The sequence below is a fragment of the Hyla sarda genome, chromosome 7 (genome assembly GCF_029499605.1).
Source record: "Hyla sarda isolate aHylSar1 chromosome 7, aHylSar1.hap1, whole genome shotgun sequence".
In the NCBI taxonomy this organism is placed as follows: domain Eukaryota; kingdom Metazoa; phylum Chordata; class Amphibia; order Anura; family Hylidae; genus Hyla; species Hyla sarda.
The window spans coordinates 65,395,552-65,415,626 of NC_079195.1; the positions used below are offsets into that span (position 1 = coordinate 65,395,552).

At 42.1% G+C, this 20,075-nt stretch overlaps 1 protein-coding gene across 1 annotated transcript in view; it reads left to right on the forward strand.

Annotated features, from left to right (window-relative positions):
* MARCHF5 (membrane associated ring-CH-type finger 5) overlaps nucleotides 1–20,075 on the forward strand; it is an 84,130-nt gene that overhangs the window by 55,233 nt on the left and 8,822 nt on the right. Inside the window, exons 2-3 of the mRNA XM_056529391.1 lie at nucleotides 655–857; nucleotides 5,932–6,062. Of these exons, the coding sequence (XP_056385366.1) occupies nucleotides 655–857; nucleotides 5,932–6,062 (334 nt within the window). The remainder of the gene's footprint in view (nucleotides 1–654; nucleotides 858–5,931; nucleotides 6,063–20,075) is intronic.

Consider the following 20,075-nt stretch of genomic DNA (forward strand, 5'->3'; position numbering starts at 1 on the left):
CTCGGCAGTTGATGACTTTTCCTGCATAAATTAGTTCAGCTTTCAGGTGCTCCCGTGGGCTGGAAAAGGTGGATACAGTCCTAGGAGACTCTTTCCTAGGACTGTATCCACCTTTTCCAGCCCACCGGAGCACCGGAAAGCTGAACTAATTTATGCAGGCTAAGTCATCAACTGCTGAGCCGAGAAGTTCGTGACGAATCGAATTTACTGTAAGTTCGCTCATCTCTAATTGCTATATGCAGCAGGAGGAACAGTGACACCTACAGACTGATGGTGATTACACAAATGATCACATAGGGAAACCGCATCTTTCCACAGAACTAAGCAATGTAAGACGAGAGAAAAGACATAAACATTAAAATATTTAGCAAATTAGAATTGCATAAATTAGGTCGACCCAACTCGGTATAGAAGCATGGTAACTGGCTTATTTGTGTCTTTGGCCCTGTACTTTTTTATTTTTTATCTGCAAAATACTACAATGTTAAATGTATTTTATTTTACTGCAACAGCTATCTTACTGTATATGGAGACATGTATAACAGGTGTGACACTGAGGTTCGAAGGAACCTCCAATTCTTAAAAAGAACTTTGCAGGTTTGCAGCTTGTATGGCATCATTTCATTGACGACCATGTGTGTGTATGTTTTCCAGGAGTTGCTGGGTGTGTTTCGCTACAGATGAAGATGACAGAACAGCTGAGTGGGTCAGACCATGCCGGTGCAGAGGCTCTACAAAGTGGGTACATCAGTCATGTCTCCAGCGGTGGGTAGATGAGAAACAGAGAGGAAACAGCACTGCCAGAGTCGCGTGCCCTCAGTGTAATGCCGAATATTTAATAGAGTTCCCGAACCTCGGTGAGTTTAATGAATTTATAGTGTGGGCAAGTGTTAAGGTGTTTCTCTATTACTCCATTTAATTTGATACCACCCCCTATGGTCTTACATTTAAAGATTACTTGGTAATACATTACTTCTTAGTCATGTTTTTATTCCTTTTATATTGCTCAGTACAATGTTTCTGCTTTTGCATAGTGCTGTATGAATTCATGAGAGGCTTAAAGGGGCACTCCACTGGCCGACATTTAGTTCCAAACGCTGTGTGCGCACTGCCGGGGTCGGCCATGCCCCTCGTGATGCCAGGCCACTCCCCCTCAATGCGAGTCTATGGGAGGGGGCATGGCAGCCATCACGCCCCCTCCCTTTGACATGCATTGAGTGGGCGTGGCCTGACATCATTAGGGGGCGTGACCAACCCCCACAGTGCGCACACAGCGTTTGGAACTAAATGTTAAGAATGTTGGCCAGTGGAGTACCTCTTTAAGCTTCACGTACCTCACAATAAAAGGGAAGTGAGTGCTGTGTATGTATTAATCATTTCCAGAGAGGAACATGGAAGCAGTGCCATCTACAGATTTGTCATTTACATAGGGTGCGAAGCAGTGCTATGTATGTATTAATCATATACAGGGTGAGACATGGAGGCAGAGCTAGTATATAGTCATCATATACAGAGAGAGACATGGAGGCAGTGCTATAATATATATTCATCATATACAGGGAGAGACATGGAGGCAGTGCTATGTATATATTCATCATATACAGGGTGAGACATGGAGGCAGAGCTATGTATATATTCATCATATACAGGGAGAGACATGGAGGCAGTGCTATAATATATATTCATCATATACAGGGAGAGACATGGAGGCAGTGCTATGTATGTATTCATCATATACAGGGAGAGACATGGAGGCAGAGCTAGTTATATAGTCATCATATACAGGGAGAGACATGGAGGCAGTGCTATGTATATATTCATCATATACAGGGAGAGACATGGAGGCAGAGCTAGTTATATAGTCATCATATACAGGGAGAGACATGGAGGCAGTGCTATGTATATATTCATCATATACAGGGAGAGACATGGAGGCAGTGCTATAATATATATTCATCATATACAGGGAGAGACATGGAGACAGTGCTATGTATGTTTTCATCATATACAGGGAGAGACATGGAGGCAGTGATATGTATGTATTCATCATATACAGGCAGAGACATGGAGGCAGTGCTATGTATGTATTCATCATATACAGGGAGAGACATGGAGGCAGTGCTATGTATGTATTCATCATATACAGGGAGAGACATGGAGGCAGTGCTATGTATGTATTCATCATATACAGGGAGAGACATGGAGGCAGTGATATGTATGTATTCATCATATACAGGGAGAGACATGGAGGCAGAGCTAGTTATATAGTCATCATATACAGGGAGAGACATGGAGGCAGTGCTATGTATATATATTCATCATATACAGGGAGAGACATGGAGGCAGTGCTATGTATGTATTCATCATATACAGGGAGAGACATGGAGGCAGTGCTATGTATATATTCATCATATACAGGGAGAGACATGGAGGCAGTGCTATGTATGTATTAATCATATACAGGGTGAGACATGGAGGCAGAGCTATGTATATATTCATCATATACAGGGAGAGACATGGAGGCAGTGCTATAATATATATTCATCGTATACAGGGAGAGACATGGAGGCAGTGCTATGTATGTTTTCATCATATACAGGGAGAGACATGGAGGCAGTGAAATGTATGTATTCATCATATACAGGGAGAGACAAGGAGGCAGTGCTATGTATGTATTCATCATATACAGGGAGAGACATGGAGGCAGAGCTATGTATATATTCATCATATACAGGGAGAGACATGGAGGCAGTGATATGTATGTATTAATCATATACAGGGAGAGACAAGAAGGCAGTGCTATGTATGTATTGATCATATACAGGGAGAGACATGGAGGCAGTGCTATGTATATATTCATCATATACAAGGAGAGACATGGAGGCAGTGCTATGTATGTATTCATCATATACAGGGAGAGACATGGAGGCAGTGATATGTATGTATTCATCATATACAGGGAGAGACATGGAGGCAGAGCTAGTTATATAGTCATCATATACAGGGAGAGACATGGAGGCAGTGCTATGTATATATTCATCATATACAAGGAGAGACATGGAGGCAGTGCTATGTATGTATTCATCATATACAGGGAGAGACATGGAGGCAGTGATATGTATGTATTCATCATATACAGGGAGAGACATGGAGGCAGAGCTAGTTATATAGTCATCATATACAGGGAGAGACATGAAGGCAGTGCTATGTATATATTCATCATATACAGGGAGAGACATGCAGGCAGTGATATGTATGTATTAATCATATACAGGGAGAGACAAGAAGGCAGTGCTATGTATGTATTGATCATATACAGGGAGAGACATGGAGGCAGTGCTATGTATATATTCATCATATACAGGGAGAGACATGGAGGCAGTGATATGTATGTATTAATCATATACAGGGAGAGACAAGAAGGCAGTGCTATGTATGTATTGATCATATACAGGGAGAGACATGGAGGCAGTGCTATGTATGTATTCATCTTATACAGGGAGAGACATGGAGACAGTGCTATGTATGTATTCATCATATACAGGGAGAGACATGGAGGCAGTGATATGTATGTATTCATCATATACAGGGAGAGACATGGAGGCAGTGCTATAATATATATTCATCATATACAGGGAGAGACATGGAGGCAGTGCTATGTATATATTCATCATATACAGGGAGAGACATGGAGGCAGTGCTATAATATATATTCATCATATACAGGGAGAGACATAGAGATGAGATGTGTCCTTCTATGATTTGGTTACATGCGATGAAGTGAAAATGTTGGGTGATTACCCTCTAAGTGATGGGACTACATGTTGTTTTTCCAGGACTTGTAGAACTAGTTCCACTGTGTGTGGCTGTATGATTGATTTTATATACTTGTTAACATTGGGTGTGGGTGAAATGGTCAGATGCAGCTTGTATGTCTTTGTAATTGTGCAATGATCGATTAGTCTTGCACTTTAAAGGAGATGTCCGGTGCTCACTTTTCTTATTGTATCCGTTCCTGGCTGTAAAAAAAAAGAAAGAAAATAAGCTTTCTCTTGCCTGCCTACATGGCCCCGGTGCTCCGGTACAGGTGTTCGGTCCCCGGGCTGTATTCTTCTTACTTCCTGTTAGCCCGGCACGTCACACGGAGCTTCAGCCTATCACTGGCCGAGGCGGGACATCGCTGCGGCCGGTGATAGGCTGAAGCTCCGTGTGACGTGCCGGGCTAACAGGAAGTAAGAAGAATACAGCCCGGGGACTGAACACCTGTACCGGGGGAGCCTAGGCAGGTAAGAGAAATTTTTTTCTTTTATTTTTCAGCCCGAAACGGATAAAATAAGAAAATTGAGCACCGGACATCTCCTTTAAGGCTATGTTCAGATGGGAGAATTTCTGCAATTTTGCACAGTTTCCATTCTCCAAGTTTTGCTGAACGGAATTGCGGTGGAACTCAGTGTTCTTAAAACACAGAATTCTGCTGAAATTCAAAGCCCCGTTGACTGAATGCCATTAAAGTCTATGGGCAGTAAATTTCACCAGGAATTCTACTGCTAAATTCTGCACGGAAACTTCTCCATCTGAACATGGCCTCGAGATATTTCTCTAGACTTAATTTTTTATAGCTTTTATTTTTTTTAATTTTCATACTGGGTATTCGATGGTGATTGAGACCCATCCTGAGAACAGGTGTACCCAGCCCCATTAGAAATCGGGACTCTTTGGGAATATGAGTAGAGACATCTGATCAGCATTTTCAATATCTCCCATAGTTTTTAAAGGGGTACTCCGGCGCTAAGACATCTTATACATCTTATCCTTTGGATTAGGGGGATAAGATGCCTGATCGCGGGGGTCCCGCAGCTGGGGACCCCCATGATCTTGCACGCCGCTCCCCGTTAGAATCAGTCCCCGGAGCGCGTTCCCTCCGGGTCTGATTACTGGCAATCACGGGGATGTAACATAGTGATGTCACAGCCCCGTCCCTATGTGATGTCACGCTCCGCCCCCTCAATGCAAGCCTATGGGAGGGGGCATGACAGCTGTCACGCCCCTCCAATAGACTTGCATTGAGTGGGCGGAGCGTGACATCACACGGGGGCGGAGCCGTGCCATCACTAGGCTCCATCCTCGTGGTCGAGATGGACTCGGCCTGAGGACCTCCAGCGGTTCCGGAAGCCACTAAAGGTGGGTGCTGCATGGTAGATCCCGTGGGTCCCCAGCGGCGGGACCTCCGTGATTTGACATCTTATCCCCTATCCTTTTTGGATATGGGATAAGATGTCTTGGGGCGGAGCACCCCAATAAGGTCAGACCTGGATTGTTCACTCTCTAATAGTGTATCTAGTGGCTTTGCCATGAAAGTCTTTTCTTATGGGAAATATTGTTGGTGTGGCATCCATCAAAACAGTTGTAGATTTATGTAGAAATACATTTATTTTTTTATTTTATTATTATTAGCATTATAGCTCCTCCACTGTTGAACAAAGGATAAAATAAAAGTTTTATTAGGTGTAAAGTCATTGTGTATCAAGCTGTGAGTTTTCTTTTCTCAATCACTATTAGTTTGGGTCAGGTCTGCTGGGCAGGCTCTAACCCAGTGTTTCCCTTCCCTGGCTGGAAAACACAGCTCTAACCTATAGAGATGCTTCTTATTTCATCTAATGCTCCAGAGCTGCATTCCGCACTGTATCTGATATACTTATTCTGTACACCTCAGCACAGCTCTCCAATGCATCTCTGCTTTACTTGACAACCTCTAAGAGCATCCCGCCATAAAAAAAAAAAAGTGACTGTGTATTTACCGTACATCGCCCATCATAAGCATCATGGCTCATTCAGGCGTTGAAAAAGCAGATAAACCAACAACAGCTTTTACAAAGTTATAAAAGAAAACTCAAGGTAATGTTTCAATTTTATTTTTTACTTCTCTTGCAGGTCCGGTTGTGTATATGTTGGACCTTGCAGACAGGCTGATATCCAAAGCCTGCCCATTTGCTGCCGCTGGTATAATGGTGGGTTCAATCTATTGGACTGCCGTCACATATGGAGCAGTGACTGTCATGCAGGCAAGTGCAGTTATTCCTACCTAAGGCCGGGTTCACACCACGTTTTTGTAATACAGTTCCCGTATACATTTTCAATTTGAAAACCATACGGAACCGTATTGAAAACCGTATGCATTGACTCTCCATTGAAAACCGTATGCCAAAAGAAGCATCCGGTTGTGTCAGTTTTGTGTCTTCTACGGTTTTGTCAGTTTTTTTTTTCCCCCGTACCTAAAACCATAGCCTACCATGGTTTTTGGTCCAGGTGAAAAACGGTATTGAAACGTATACTTTTATTTATTTTTTTATATTTTAACATGGGAGTCCATGGGAACCGTATGTTAATACGGTTCCTTACGGTTTTTGACTTTGCACAGTTTTTTTTCTTGGAATTTCAATTGAACAATTAAAACTTTATTCATAATGAAGTGAAAAGTTAAAAACATTTTTTTTTTTCTTAAAAAAACGCATGCAACCGGACATCATTTTTCAACCGTACACAAATTAAAATTTGTACACACGTTTTGATACAGTTTAGTCCGGTTTTGAGGAATCCGTTTTTATCAAAAAACTGATACGGGAACTGTATTGCAAAAACGTGGTGTGAACCCAGCCTTAGTCTGCCATCCTTAAAAGTAAGGCTGGGTTCACACCACGTTTTTGCACTACAGTTTCCATATCATTTTTTTTTTTTTTTAGTGAAAAACTGATTCCTCAAAACCTGACTAAACTGTGTCAAAACGTGTACTAATTTTAACCTGTATACGGATTTAAAAAATGATGTCCGATTGCATCAGTTTATATGAAAAAAGAATACGTTTTTAACTTTTCTTGCCATTATGAATTAAGTTTCACTTGTTTTGATCGAAATTCCAAGGAAAAAACTTTTGGTGTCAAAAACTGGATGGAACCGTACGCACATATGGTTCTGTACGGTTCCCATGGACTCTGGATGCATAGTTTGGCATGCGGTTTTCAATGGAGAGTCAATGCATGCGGTTTTCAATACAGTTTTCACATTGAAAACGTATACGATATCTGTATTGCAAAAAAGTGGTGTGAACCCAGCCTAATAGTCTGCTTTCTTATGTCAGGCTTTTGTTTTAGCCAATGGTCTGTGACTGATACAGTAGATACATAATGATCCGTTATAACACAAATCCTTTATTTATTGATTACCACGAAAATTTCCATCTTGCTGTCTGAAAGCTTCTAGCAGAATGAAGCCATAGGACACCAGTCACATCACAGGACCAAAAGAGGCATACTTTCTTAATTGTTTTTTTTTTTTTTTTTTTTTTTTATACTTTATAGTAAAGTGCTGGAGACTATATGGATGACCACCACAAAAAAACATAGAAAAAATTGGTATGTCTCCCCCCCCTCCCCTTTTTAACAGTATGGTTGATGTACTTCATTGTATGATTATACGGTGGTATATGTTGGGGAAATCCTCTGATACATACTTACTATTTGAGACCTGTTTTATGGATGGTGTCTCAGTACTATGTATTCACCAATAAATCACCATCCAGGTGATCAAAAAGAATCCCCTTTATTTCCCATAAACTAAAATTGGTTTGTTACTCTCTTTCTACACACAAAGGGTTAAAATCTCAGTCTCTCACAATTCCTAATTCATGGTTTTTTGTATGAAGGTTACCCAGATCGTTCTATATATTTTCTGAATGCTCTGTGGCTGCAGACTACAGTAACTATCCTGGATTGTGTGAGTACTGCTTTTAAAACTTAACACTCTGCCTCCCTCGACATGTTTCACCGCAAGCTGTGGCTTTGTCAAGAGGTAGTAGGCAAGTAAGTGTCAGAACACCCCTGCTCCTCTGATGCATAGCCCCAAAGGATTCCTGGAGGAATGGAGCTGCACTCAGTCAGGTGTACCTTTTGGCTGCTAGCTATCCTTCAAGAATGGGATCTTCAAATTATTTATATACTTTATAGATTCATCAACATGTGAACACTGATTGAACTATGAACTAATGTATGAACTAATATTACTATGGTATTTTTTGCATCTCTTCTCTGTGATTGTATTTTTCCTCCTTACTAGTATGTAGTTTGATGGTACCAGAAGCATACAGAGGGCCGTCCTGAGCTCTATTTGCCACTAGTGTGCATTTTAGTTACCAGCATTAGTGGTTATTGCTAGCAGAAGTATTGACTGTATATATCCCCATAGTATTATCTGCAGAAGTATTGACTGTATATATCCCCATAGTATTATCTGCAGATGTATTGACTGTATATATCCCCATAGTATTATCTGCAGAAGTATTGACTGTATATATCCCCATAGTATTATCTGCAGAAGTATTGACTGTATATATCCCCATAGTATTATCTGCAGATGTATTGACTGTATATATCCCCATAGTATTATCTGCAGAAGTATTGACTGTATATATCCCCATAGTATTATCTGCAGATGTATTGACTGTATATATCCCCATAGTATTATCTGCAGAAGTATTGACTGTATATATCCCCATAGTATTATCTGCAGATGTATTGACTGTATATATCCCCATAGTATTATCTGCAGAAGTATTGACTGTATATATCCCCATAGTATAAGCTGCAGATGTATTGACTGTATATATCCCCATAGTATTATCTGCAGATGTATTGACTGTATATATCCCCATAGTATTATCTGCAGAAGTATTGACTGTATATATCCCCATAGTATAAGCTGCAGATGTATTGACTGTATATATCCCCATAGTATTATCTGCAGATGTATTGACTGTATATATCCCCATAGTATTATCTGCAGAGGTATTGACTGTATATATCCTCATAGTATTATCTGCAGATGTATTGACTGTATATATCCCCATAGTATTATCTGCAGATGTATTGACTGTATATATCCCCATAGTATTATCTGCAGACGTATTGACTGTATATATCCCCATAGTATTATCTGCAGATGTATTGACTGTATATATCCCCATAGTATTATCTGCAGATGTATTGACTGTATATATCCCCATAGTATTAGCTGCAGATGTATTGACTGTATATATCCCCATAGTATTCTCTGCAGATGTATTGACTGTATATATCCCCATGGTATAAGCTGCAGATGTATTGACTGTATATATCCCCATAGTATTAGCTGCAGATGTATTGACTGTATATATCCCCATGGTATAAGCTGCAGAAGTATTGACTGTATATATCCCCATAGTATTATCTGCAGAAGTATTGACTGTTAATATCCCATAGTATTATCTGCAGATGTATTGACTGTTAATATCCCATAGTATTATCTGCAGATGTATTGACTGTATATATCCCCATAGTATTATCTGCAGATGTATTGACTGTATATATCCCCATAGTATTATCTGCAGATGTATTCACTGTATATATCCCCATAGTATTAGCTGCAGATGTATTGACTGTATATATCCCCATAGTATTATCTGCAGATGTATTGACTGTATATATCCCCATAGTATTATCTGCAGAAGTATTGACTGTATATATCCCCATAGTATTATCTGCAGATGTATTCACTGTATATATCCCCATAGTATTAGCTGCAGATGTATTCACTGTATATATCCCCATAGTATTATATGCAGATGTATTGACTGTATATATCCCCATAGTATTATCTGCAGATGTATTCACTGTATATATCCCCATAGTATTAGCTGCAGATGTATTGACTGTATATATCCCCATAGTATTAGCTGCAGATGTATTCACTGTATATATCCCATAGTATTAGCTGCAGATGTATTCACTGTATATATCCCATAGTATTAGCTGCAGATGTATTCACTGTATATATCCCATAGTATTAGCTGCAGATGTATTCACTGTATATATCCCCATGGTATAAGCTGCAGATGTATTCACTGTATATATCCCCATAGTATTAGCTGCAGATGTATTGACTGTATATATCCCCATAGTATTAGCTGCAGATGTATTCACTGTATATATCCCATAGTATTAGCTGCAGATGTATTCACTGTATATATCCCCATAGTATTAGCTGCAGATGTATTGACTGTATATATCCCCATGGTATAAGCTGCAGATGTATTGACTGTAAATCCCATAGTATTATCTGCAGATGTATTGACTGTATATATCCCCATAGTATTATCTGCAGATGTATTGACTGTATATATCCCATAGTATTAGCTGCAGATGTATTGACTGTATATATCCCCATAGTATTATGTACAGATGTATTGACTGTAAATCCCATAGTATTATCTGCAGATGTATTGACTGTAAATCCCATAGTATTATGTACAGATGTATTGACTGTATATATCCCCATAGTATTATCTGCAGATGTATTGACTGTATATATCCCCATAGTATTATCTGCAGATGTATTGACTGTAAATCCCATAGTATTATCTGCAGAAGTATTGACTGTATATATCCCCATAGTATTATCTGCAGATGTATTGACTGTATATATCCCATAGTATTAGCTGCAGATGTATGGCATATTGGGGAATGAAATGACACAAGTATGTGATAGAAATGACACAAGGGGGCTTTTTTATTTTATTTTTTTAAAGAACTGTGACAATAGTTTGGCAGGAGCAGTCTGGTGGGCTTGAACACACGTGTTGCATGAGTGAGGGGTAATGGTCAGAAATCCAGCTGAAGCAGTAGGAGCGAGATTAAATGGGTACTCCGGTGGAAAACAAATAATTTTAAATCAACTGGTGCCAGAAAGTTAAACATATTTCTAAATTACTTCTATTAAAAAAAAAATCGTAATCCTTTCAGTACTTATCAGCTACTTTATGCTACAGAGGAAGTTCTTTTCTTTTTGGATTTCTTTTCTGTCTGACCACAGTGCTCTCTCCTGACAACTCTGTCCGTGTCAGGAATTGTCCAGAGCAGGAGAGGTTTGCTATAAGGATTTGCTCCTACCCTGGACAGTTCCGGACAGAGGTGTCAGCAGAGAGCACTGTGGTCAGACTGAAAAGAAATTCAAAAAGAAAAGAACTTCTTCTGTAGCATACAGCAGCTAAGTACTGGAAGGATTAAGATTTTTTTTTATCAGCTGCTGTATGCTACAGAGAAAGTTCTTTTCTTTTTGAATTTCTTTTCAGTCCGACCACAGTGCCCTCTGCTGACACCTCTGTCTGGAACTGTCCAGGGCAGGAGCAAATCCTTATAGCAAACCTCTCCTGCTATGGACAGTTCCTGACACGGACAGATGTCAGGAGAGAGCACTGTGGTCAGACAGAAAAGAAATTCAAAAAGAAAAGAACTTCCTCTGTAGCATATAGTAGCTGATAAGTACTGAAAGCATTAAGATTTTTTTTTTAATAGAAGTAATTTAGAAATCTGTTTAACTTTCTGGCACCAGGTGATTTAAAATTATTTGTTTTCCACCGGAGTACCCATTTAAGAAAACAGTACTGCTCAGGTTTCAACTTTACACAGGTGGTATGCAAGTACATGTCATAACTCAAAAAAGAAAAAAGCCATTGTTTTCCCTTGCTAGCAGTCTTCATCTAAAGAATATGTCTAGGTTTTTGTCTCCTCTTGGTAGCATCACACTTTCTGCAGTAAAGGTTTGGATTGTTTGTTCTGCTTGTGGCATCAAGGACAGCGGTACCTGGAAATCTGCTCAGGCTGAGGGCTACTGACTATTGAGAACTTCCCTTCTCTTGCTTCTCTAGCTCTTATAAGTAGAACAGAATGGCGCAGTGAACCATGAAACCATAAATTTCCCTTGTTCCCTTCTTCTCCCGCTAATGAGTAATGAAAATATAAAAAGCGAATGTTAAGCGCCATTCTCATTGTTAATTAACATCCATGATAATTGTGTCAATGTTGACTTTGATTCTCTGCCAGCCTCTTTGTGCTCCCGTGGTGTGTATTTGCATACTGAATATATAAGCGATTTCTCACAAAGACCGCGGTAAGGAGAGAAAAGGCAGAGGAGTTGTTTTTTTTCCTGGTGCTTTGTTAGGTTCCGGCAGCCCATTAAGTATTTAAGGCTCTCGAGCGTTCCATTATACTTCCTGATAACAACTCCATATGTGCTGCGGCACAAATGTACAATACGTTTCAGCTTTCAGATATTCCTTTTGCAGACCTCCACGGCTCGAAAGCAGTCATTGGAATTTTGGGAATCTGTATTGCTTTGCGTTGTCGGTAAGCTATAGGACTCCATGTTGATAAGGAATTGCTGCCAGCTGCTTTATTTTCTACCGCATTAGCTGCTAGAGGGTAAATGTTGCATTACATGAGGCTGATCAGATGGATGGATTAGGTGAGCAATAGCCACTGCTTGTCAATGGCTCTGCCTCGTAGAGAAGTGGGAACTTTCTTGGACAGTGGTGTCCAAACTGTGGACCCCCAGATGTTGCAAAACTACAACTCCCAACGGCTGGAAAACACAGGCATCAGGCAGCGGCTTATATCCCTAAGAACAAAAACATCAGGCAAAACATGGGTGCGGGATGGCGCGTTTCTGATGGGTGCGGGATGGCGCGTTTCTGATGGGGGCGGGATGGCGCGTTTCTGATGGGGGCGGGATGGCGCGTTTCTGATGGGGGCGGGATGGCGCGTTTCTGATGGGGGCGGGATGGCGCGTTTCTGATGGGGCGGGATGGCGCGTTTCTGATGGGGGCGGGATGGCGCGTTTCTGATGGGGGCGGGATGGCGCGTTTCTGATGGGGGCGGGATGGCGCGTTTCTGATGGGGGCGGGATGGCGCGTTTCTGATGGGGGCGGGATGGCGCGTTTCTGATGGGGGCGGGATGGCGCGTTTCTGATGGGGGCGGGATGGCGCGTTTCTGATGGGGGCGGGATGGCGCGTTTCTGATGGGGGCGGGATGGCGCGTTTCTGATGGGGGCGGGATGGCGCGTTTCTGATGGATTTTTAAATGCCTTATAGGGTTATTCCACCCCTAGACATCTTATCCCCTATACAAAGGATAGGAGATAAGATATCTGATTGCTAGGGTCCCACAGGTGGCTGCCACACCCCCTCCCATAGACTTACATTGAAGGGGCGTGGCATGAAGTCACAAGGGGCGTGGCCGTGACATCACAACCCCCGCCGCCTGCTCCAAGGAGCAGCGGAGTACTCTTTTAATTATACGTGATGTCACTTTTTACGGGCACCACTGCTTTGTTTGCTGCAGGAAATAACATGCATAGCTTTGCTGATTTGCCTTCTTGAGAACCATAAGACTTTTCTAAACACTCTTACAGTATAATATAGTTCACACAAGTGTTAGGGGAAGAGACAAGGGGAAAGAATTATACATCAGCTCTGAGCCGTAATCATTTTTTGCTTTTTGCATGTAAATTTGTTTCACTATTGAGTAGGGGTGTGAATCGCCAAGAATTTGGCGATTCGATTCGAATCGCGATACCAGTGTGGCGATTCGATATATCGCGATATATCGCGATACCGTCTAGGGGACGATACATCGCGATATATCCCGATACATCGCCCACCTGGGAGCATTCATAGATCCCAATAGACGCCGCTGTCAGCTTTGACAGCGGCGATCTAGTACTCCGGTGCTCACTTTTCTCATGTTATCCCGTCCGGGCTGCAAAATAAAATAAAACGCACTTTATCTTACCTGCCAACGAGCCCCCGGAGCTCCGGTACACTCCGGTACAGGTGTTCGGTCCCCGGGCTGTATTCTTCTTACTTCCTGTTAGTCCGGCACGTCACATGGAGCTTCAGCCTATCACCAGCGGAGGCGAGACATCGCTGCGGCCAGTGATAGGCTGAAGCTCCATGTGACGTGCCGGACTAACAGGAAGTAAGAAGAATACAGCCCGGGGACCCAACACCTGTACCGGAGCTCCGGGGGCTCGTTGGCAGGTAAGATAAAGTTACATAGTTACATAGTTAGTACGGTCGAAAAAAGACATATGTCCATCAAGTTCAACCAGGGAATTAAGGGGTAGGGGTGTGGCGCGATATTGGGGAAGGGATGAGATTTTATATTTCTTCATAAGCATTAATCTTATTTTGTTCCAGGAATGTATCTAATCCTGTTTTAAAGCTGTTAATTGTTCCTGCTGTGACCAGTTCCTGAGGTAGACCGTTCCATAAATTCACAGACCTCACGGTAAAGAAGGCGTGTCGCCCCTTGAGACTAAGCTTTTTCTTCTCCAGACGGAGGGAGTGCCCCCTCGTCCTTTGGGGGGGTTTAACCTGGAACAGTTTTTCTCCATATTTTTTGTATGGGCCATTAATATACTTATATACGTTTATCATATCCCCCCTTAAACGTCTCTTCTCAAGACTAAACAATTGTAACTCCTTTAATCGCTCCTCGTAGCTAAGATGTCCCATGCCCCATATTAGTTTAGTCGCGCGTCTCTGCACCCTTTCCAACTCCGCAGTGTCCCTTTTATGGACAGGTGCCCAAAACTGAACAGCATATTCCAGGTGAGGCCGTACCAATGCTTTATAAAGGGGGAGTATTATGTCCCTGTCCCTTGAGTCCATGCCTCTTTTGATACATGACAATATCCTGCCGGCTTTGGAAGCAGCAGCCTGACATTGCATGCTATTCTGTAGTCTGTGATCTACAAGTACACCCAGATCCTTCTCTACCAGTGACTCTGCCAGTTTAATCCCCCCTAAGACATACGACGCATGCAGGTTATTAGTACCCAGATGCATAACTTTACATTTATCCACATTGAACCTCATTTGCCAAGTGGATGCCCAGACACTTAGTCTATCCAAGTCATCTTGTAACTTATGCACATCCTCTATAGACTGTACTGTGCTACAAAGCTTGGTGTCCTCTGCAAAGATAGAAACAGAGCTGTTAATACCATCCTCTATATCATTGATAAATAAATTAAACAACAGCGGTCCCAGTACTGAACCTTGGGGTACACCACTAATAACCGGGGACCAATCAGAGTACGAATCATTGACCACCACTCTCTGGGTACGATCCATGAGCCAGTGTTCAATCCAGTTACAAACTAAAATTTCCAAACCCAAAGACCTTAACTTACCTGTCAGACGTCTATGAGGGACAGTATCAAACGCTTTAGCAAAATCCAGAAACACTATATCCACAGCCATTCCTCTGTCAAGGCTTCTACTCACCTCTTCATAAAAGCAAATTAGATTGGTTTGACAACTTCTATCCTTAGTAAACCCATGCTGGCTATCACTTATAATACAATTATCCCCTATGTATTCCTGTATGTAATCCCTTATAAGTCCTTCAAACAATTTACCCACAATGCACGTTAAACTTACCGGTCTATAGTTTCCTGGGGAAGACCTAGAGCCCTTTTTGAAGATTGGTACCACATTCGCCTTGCGCCAGTCCCTTGGCACAATACCAGACACCAGTGAATCTCTAAATATCATGAACAGGGGTACACATATTACTGAACTTACCTCTCTAAGAACTCTTGGGTGTAGTCCATCCGGTCCTGGGGATTTGCTTACATTTATATCACTTAACTTACCTTGTACCATCTCTACATTAAGCCAGTTCAGTACATTACATGATGTGTTACCAGCACTGACCTGGCCAATGTCAGCTCCTTCTTCCATAGTGTATACAGAACTAAAGAACCCATTCAGTAGCTCCGCCTTCTCTTGATCGCCTGTGACAACCTCCCCATTATCATTATTAAGGGGTCCTACATGCTCTGTCCTTGGTTTTTTTGCATTTATATATCTAAAAAAATATTTAGGATTAGTTTTGCTTTCTTCGGCCACCTGTCTCTCATTTTGAATTTTTGCTGTTTTTATTAAATTTTTACAGATTTTATTAAGCTCCTTGTACTGTTTAAATGTTATCACTGACCCATCAGATTTGTATTTTTTGAAGGCTATTTTTTTGTTGTTTATTGCTCTTTTAACATCATGTGTCAGCCATGTAGGATTTAGTTTTAATCGTTTATATTTGTTCCCCTTTGGTATATATTTAGCTGTATAGTTATTTAGAGTTGATTTAAAGATGTCCCATTTACCTTCTGTATCAGTATTTGAGAACACCTCCCCCCAGTCTATGTCCTGTAGTGCAGCCCTCAGCCCAGGGAAATTTGCCTTTTTAAAGTTATATGTTTTTGCCTTCCCCGCCTGTCTTTGTTTTCTACATTTTAAGTCAAAAGTAACTATATTGTGGTCGCTATTACCAAGGTTTTCCCGCACAGTTACATTACCAACCAGCTCTGCATTGTTGGAAATGATCAGATCCAACAAGGCATCACTTCTTGTTGGGTCCTCCACAAACTGGCCCATAAAATTATCCTGCAATAAATTTAGGAATTGTCGCCCCTTTGTAGTTTTAGCCAACCCCGGACCCCAATCTATATCTGGATAGTTAAAATCTCCCATTATTACCACTGTGCTTGCCCGGGCGGCCCTCTCTATTTGTTTATGAAGCCGAACTTCTATCTCTTCAGTGATATTAGGGGGTCTGTAGATTACACCAAATACAATTTTTTCAGTATTTCCCTCCTTTTGTAATTCTACCCACAATGATTCCACATCCTCAGAATCATCACACACTATGGCATCGTTCACACTGACTGCGTTTTATTTTATTTTATTTTATTTTGCAGCCCGGACGGGATAACATGAGAAAAGTGCGCACCGGATACTCCTTTAACAGCCAGCCGCGGCGATTGCCGCATGCTGGCTATTAGCGGCGGCCCCCGGCTACTGAAATCAGCCGGGGGGTCGCATAGTACGGAGCAGGCACGAGTCGGAGCCCCCTCCATACACTCAGAGCGATCCGGCCGGCCCGGCTCCACAAATGTGGAACTTTTATCTCCTGATGCCCAGGACATGACATGCTGTTCCAGGCGTCCGCAGATAAAAATTCCACATCCCTAAAAGAATCGATTCAAAAATATCGATTCTGTATCGGCAAATGAAAAAATCGCGATTATCGCGAGAATCGATTTTTTTCTTACATCCCTACTATTGAGCCCTTGGTGCAAGCTGCATTACCCTTTTCTTCAAGTGATACTACAGCACAATTCACCATGATGATGGAATAAAGCTTGCTTACCGTCCACCAGGGAGGATGAGGGGTTCAATGTGGGGCCCTTGTGACTAGGGAAAATTCATGAACTTGGGAAGGGAAATGTAAAACCCTCATTTACCAGTTCATAGGGTTATTGTGTTGTGTTTAATCCAGAGTATGCCACCACTTCACCTGATAATATGGCCTTTGTCAGGAATGTCACTTTGCAATGTTGGATAGTGGCTTCTAATGAGCGGTGTAGAAATAGTATGCAGGTTTAAAGGGGTTATCAGCTTTTCCCCTTATTCCCCCCCCCCCCAAATAAAACCTCTTTTGAATAAGTAATCTAGACCAACTTCTAGATGACCTTTCAGCATACATAGTTATATTTAAGAAATAGAGAATAAACATAATTCAGGGATAACGACCAGCACCCCATCCCATTGACCTTGTCTTGGTGGTGTTTTGGTTAATTCTTTGACTTTGTGACTGAGTTTATACACTGCTCAAAAAAAATTAAGGAAACCCGAAGATAACACATCCTAGATCTGAATGAATGAACTAATCGTATGAAATACTTTCGCCTTTACATAGTTGAATGTGCTGTCAACAAAATCACACAAAAATTATCAATGAAAATCAAATTTATCAATCCATGGAGGTCTGGATAGGGAGTCACACTCAAAATCAAAGTGGAAAACCACACTACAGGCTGATCCAACTTTGATATAACGTCCTTAAAACAAGTCAAAATGAGGTTCAGTAGTGTGTGTGGCCTCCACGTGCCCGTATGACCTCCCTACAACACCTGGGCATGCTCCTGATGAGGTGGCGGATGGTCTCCTGAGGGATGTCCTCCCAGACCTGGACTAAGGCATCTGCCAACTCCTGGACAGTCTGTGTTGCAATGTGGCATTTGTGGATGGAGCGAGACATGATGTCCCTGATGTGCTCAATCGGATTGAGGTCTGGAGAACGGGCGGCCAATCCATAGCATCAATGCCTTCCTCTTGCAGGAACTGCTGTCACACTCCAGACACTTGAGGTCTAGCATTGTTTTGCATTAGGAGTAACCCAGGGCCAACCGCACCAGCATATGGTCTCACAAGGGGTCTGAGGATCTCATCTATGTACCTAATGGCAGTCAGGCTATTTCTGGCTGAGTGGCTCCCCAAAGCAAGCACATGGCTGTGTGGCCCCCCCAAAGAAATGCCACCCCACACCATTCCTGACCCACCGCCAAACTGGTCATGTTGGAGGATGTTGCAGGCAGCAGAACGTTCTCCACGGCGTGTCCAGACTCTGTCACGTCTGTCACACATGCTCAGTGTGAACCTGCTTTCATCTGTGAATAGCACAGGGCGCCACTGGCAAATTTGCCAAGCTTGGTGTTCTCTGGCAAATGCCAAACGTCCTGCACGGTGTTTGGCTGTAAGCATAACCCCCACCTGTGGATGTCTGGCCCTCATACCACCCTCATGGAATCGGTTTCTGACCGTTTGAGTGGACACATGCACATTTGTGGCCTGCTGGAGTTCATTTTGCAGGGCTGTGGCAGTGCTCCTCCTTGCACAAAGGTGGAGGTGGTGGTCCTGCTGCTGGGTTGTTGGTTCTCCTATGGCCTCCTCCACTTCTCCTGATGTACTGGCCTGTCTCCTGGTAGCGTCTCCATGCTCTGGACACTACGTTGACAGACACAGCAAACCTTCTTGCCACAGCTTGCATTGATGTGCCATCCTGAATGAGCTGCACTACCTGAGCCACTTGTGTGGGTTGTAGACTCCGTCTCATGGTACCACTAGAGTGAAAGCACCACCAGCATTCAAAAGTGACCAAAACATCAGCCAGGAAGCATAGGAACTGAAAAGTGGTCTGTGGTCACCAGCTGCAGAACTACTCCTTTGAGGGTGTCTGGCTAATTGCCTATAATTTCCACCTGTTGCCGGTTCCATTTGCACAACAGCATGTGAAATTGATTGTCAATCAGTGTTGCTTCCTGAGTGGACAGTGTGATTTCACAGAAGTGTCATTGGCTTGGAGTTACATTGTGGTGTTAACATGTTCCCTTTATTTTTTTGAGCAGTGTATATAGAAAAGCGCTTACACTAAACACTTTATTTTGGGAGGTTTTTTGGTGTTCCTAAAGAACTGGCCAAATATAATACTATGGTATCTGTCTTCCTGTGCATGAAATGGAAAAATCTTTCACTTGGCTGAATGTACAATTCCTGTTGACACAAAATGTTGTCAAGAGTAGAAAGATCAGGACAGTGGCAGGAGGTAAGTATGCAAGCCTTTTTTATTTTATTGTTATATATTATTTCTTTTGAAGCACAGAGAGGCATTTACGGTATTTACTAATCAGGGGTGCAAATAATGGTGAACACAATTGTACGTAGCCTGTAGCACTATATATACTGAAAATAAGACCTTTTCTTACTGGCATTTACAGTCATGGCGGTAAATGTTGTCGCCCCTGAGATTTTTCTAGAAAATGAAGTATTTCTCACAGAAAATTATTGCAGTAGCACTTGTTTTGCTTATACATATTTATTCCCTTTGTGTGTATTGGAACTAAACCAAAAATGGGAGGAAAAAAGCAAATTGGACATAATGTCACACCAAACTCCAAAAATGGCCTGGACAAAATTATTGGCACCCTTAACTTAATATTTGCTTTCATACCCTTTGGAAAAAATAACTGAAATCAGTCGCTTTCTATAACCATCAATAAGTTCTTACACCTCTCAGTCGGAATGTTGGACCGCTCTTCCTTTGCAAACTGCTCCAGGTCTCTCTTATTGGAAGGGCGCCTTTTCCTAATGGCAATTTTAAGGTCTCTCCACAGGTGTTCAATGGGGTTTAGATCTGGACTCATTGCTGGCCTCTTTAGCGCTTTGTTGCCATCCATTTCTGGGTGCTTTTTGACATATGTTTGGGGTCAGTGTCCTACTGGAAGACCCAAGATCTCAGATGCAAACCCCGCTTTCTGACACTGGGCTGTACAGTGCGACCCAAAATCTGTTGGTAATCCTCAG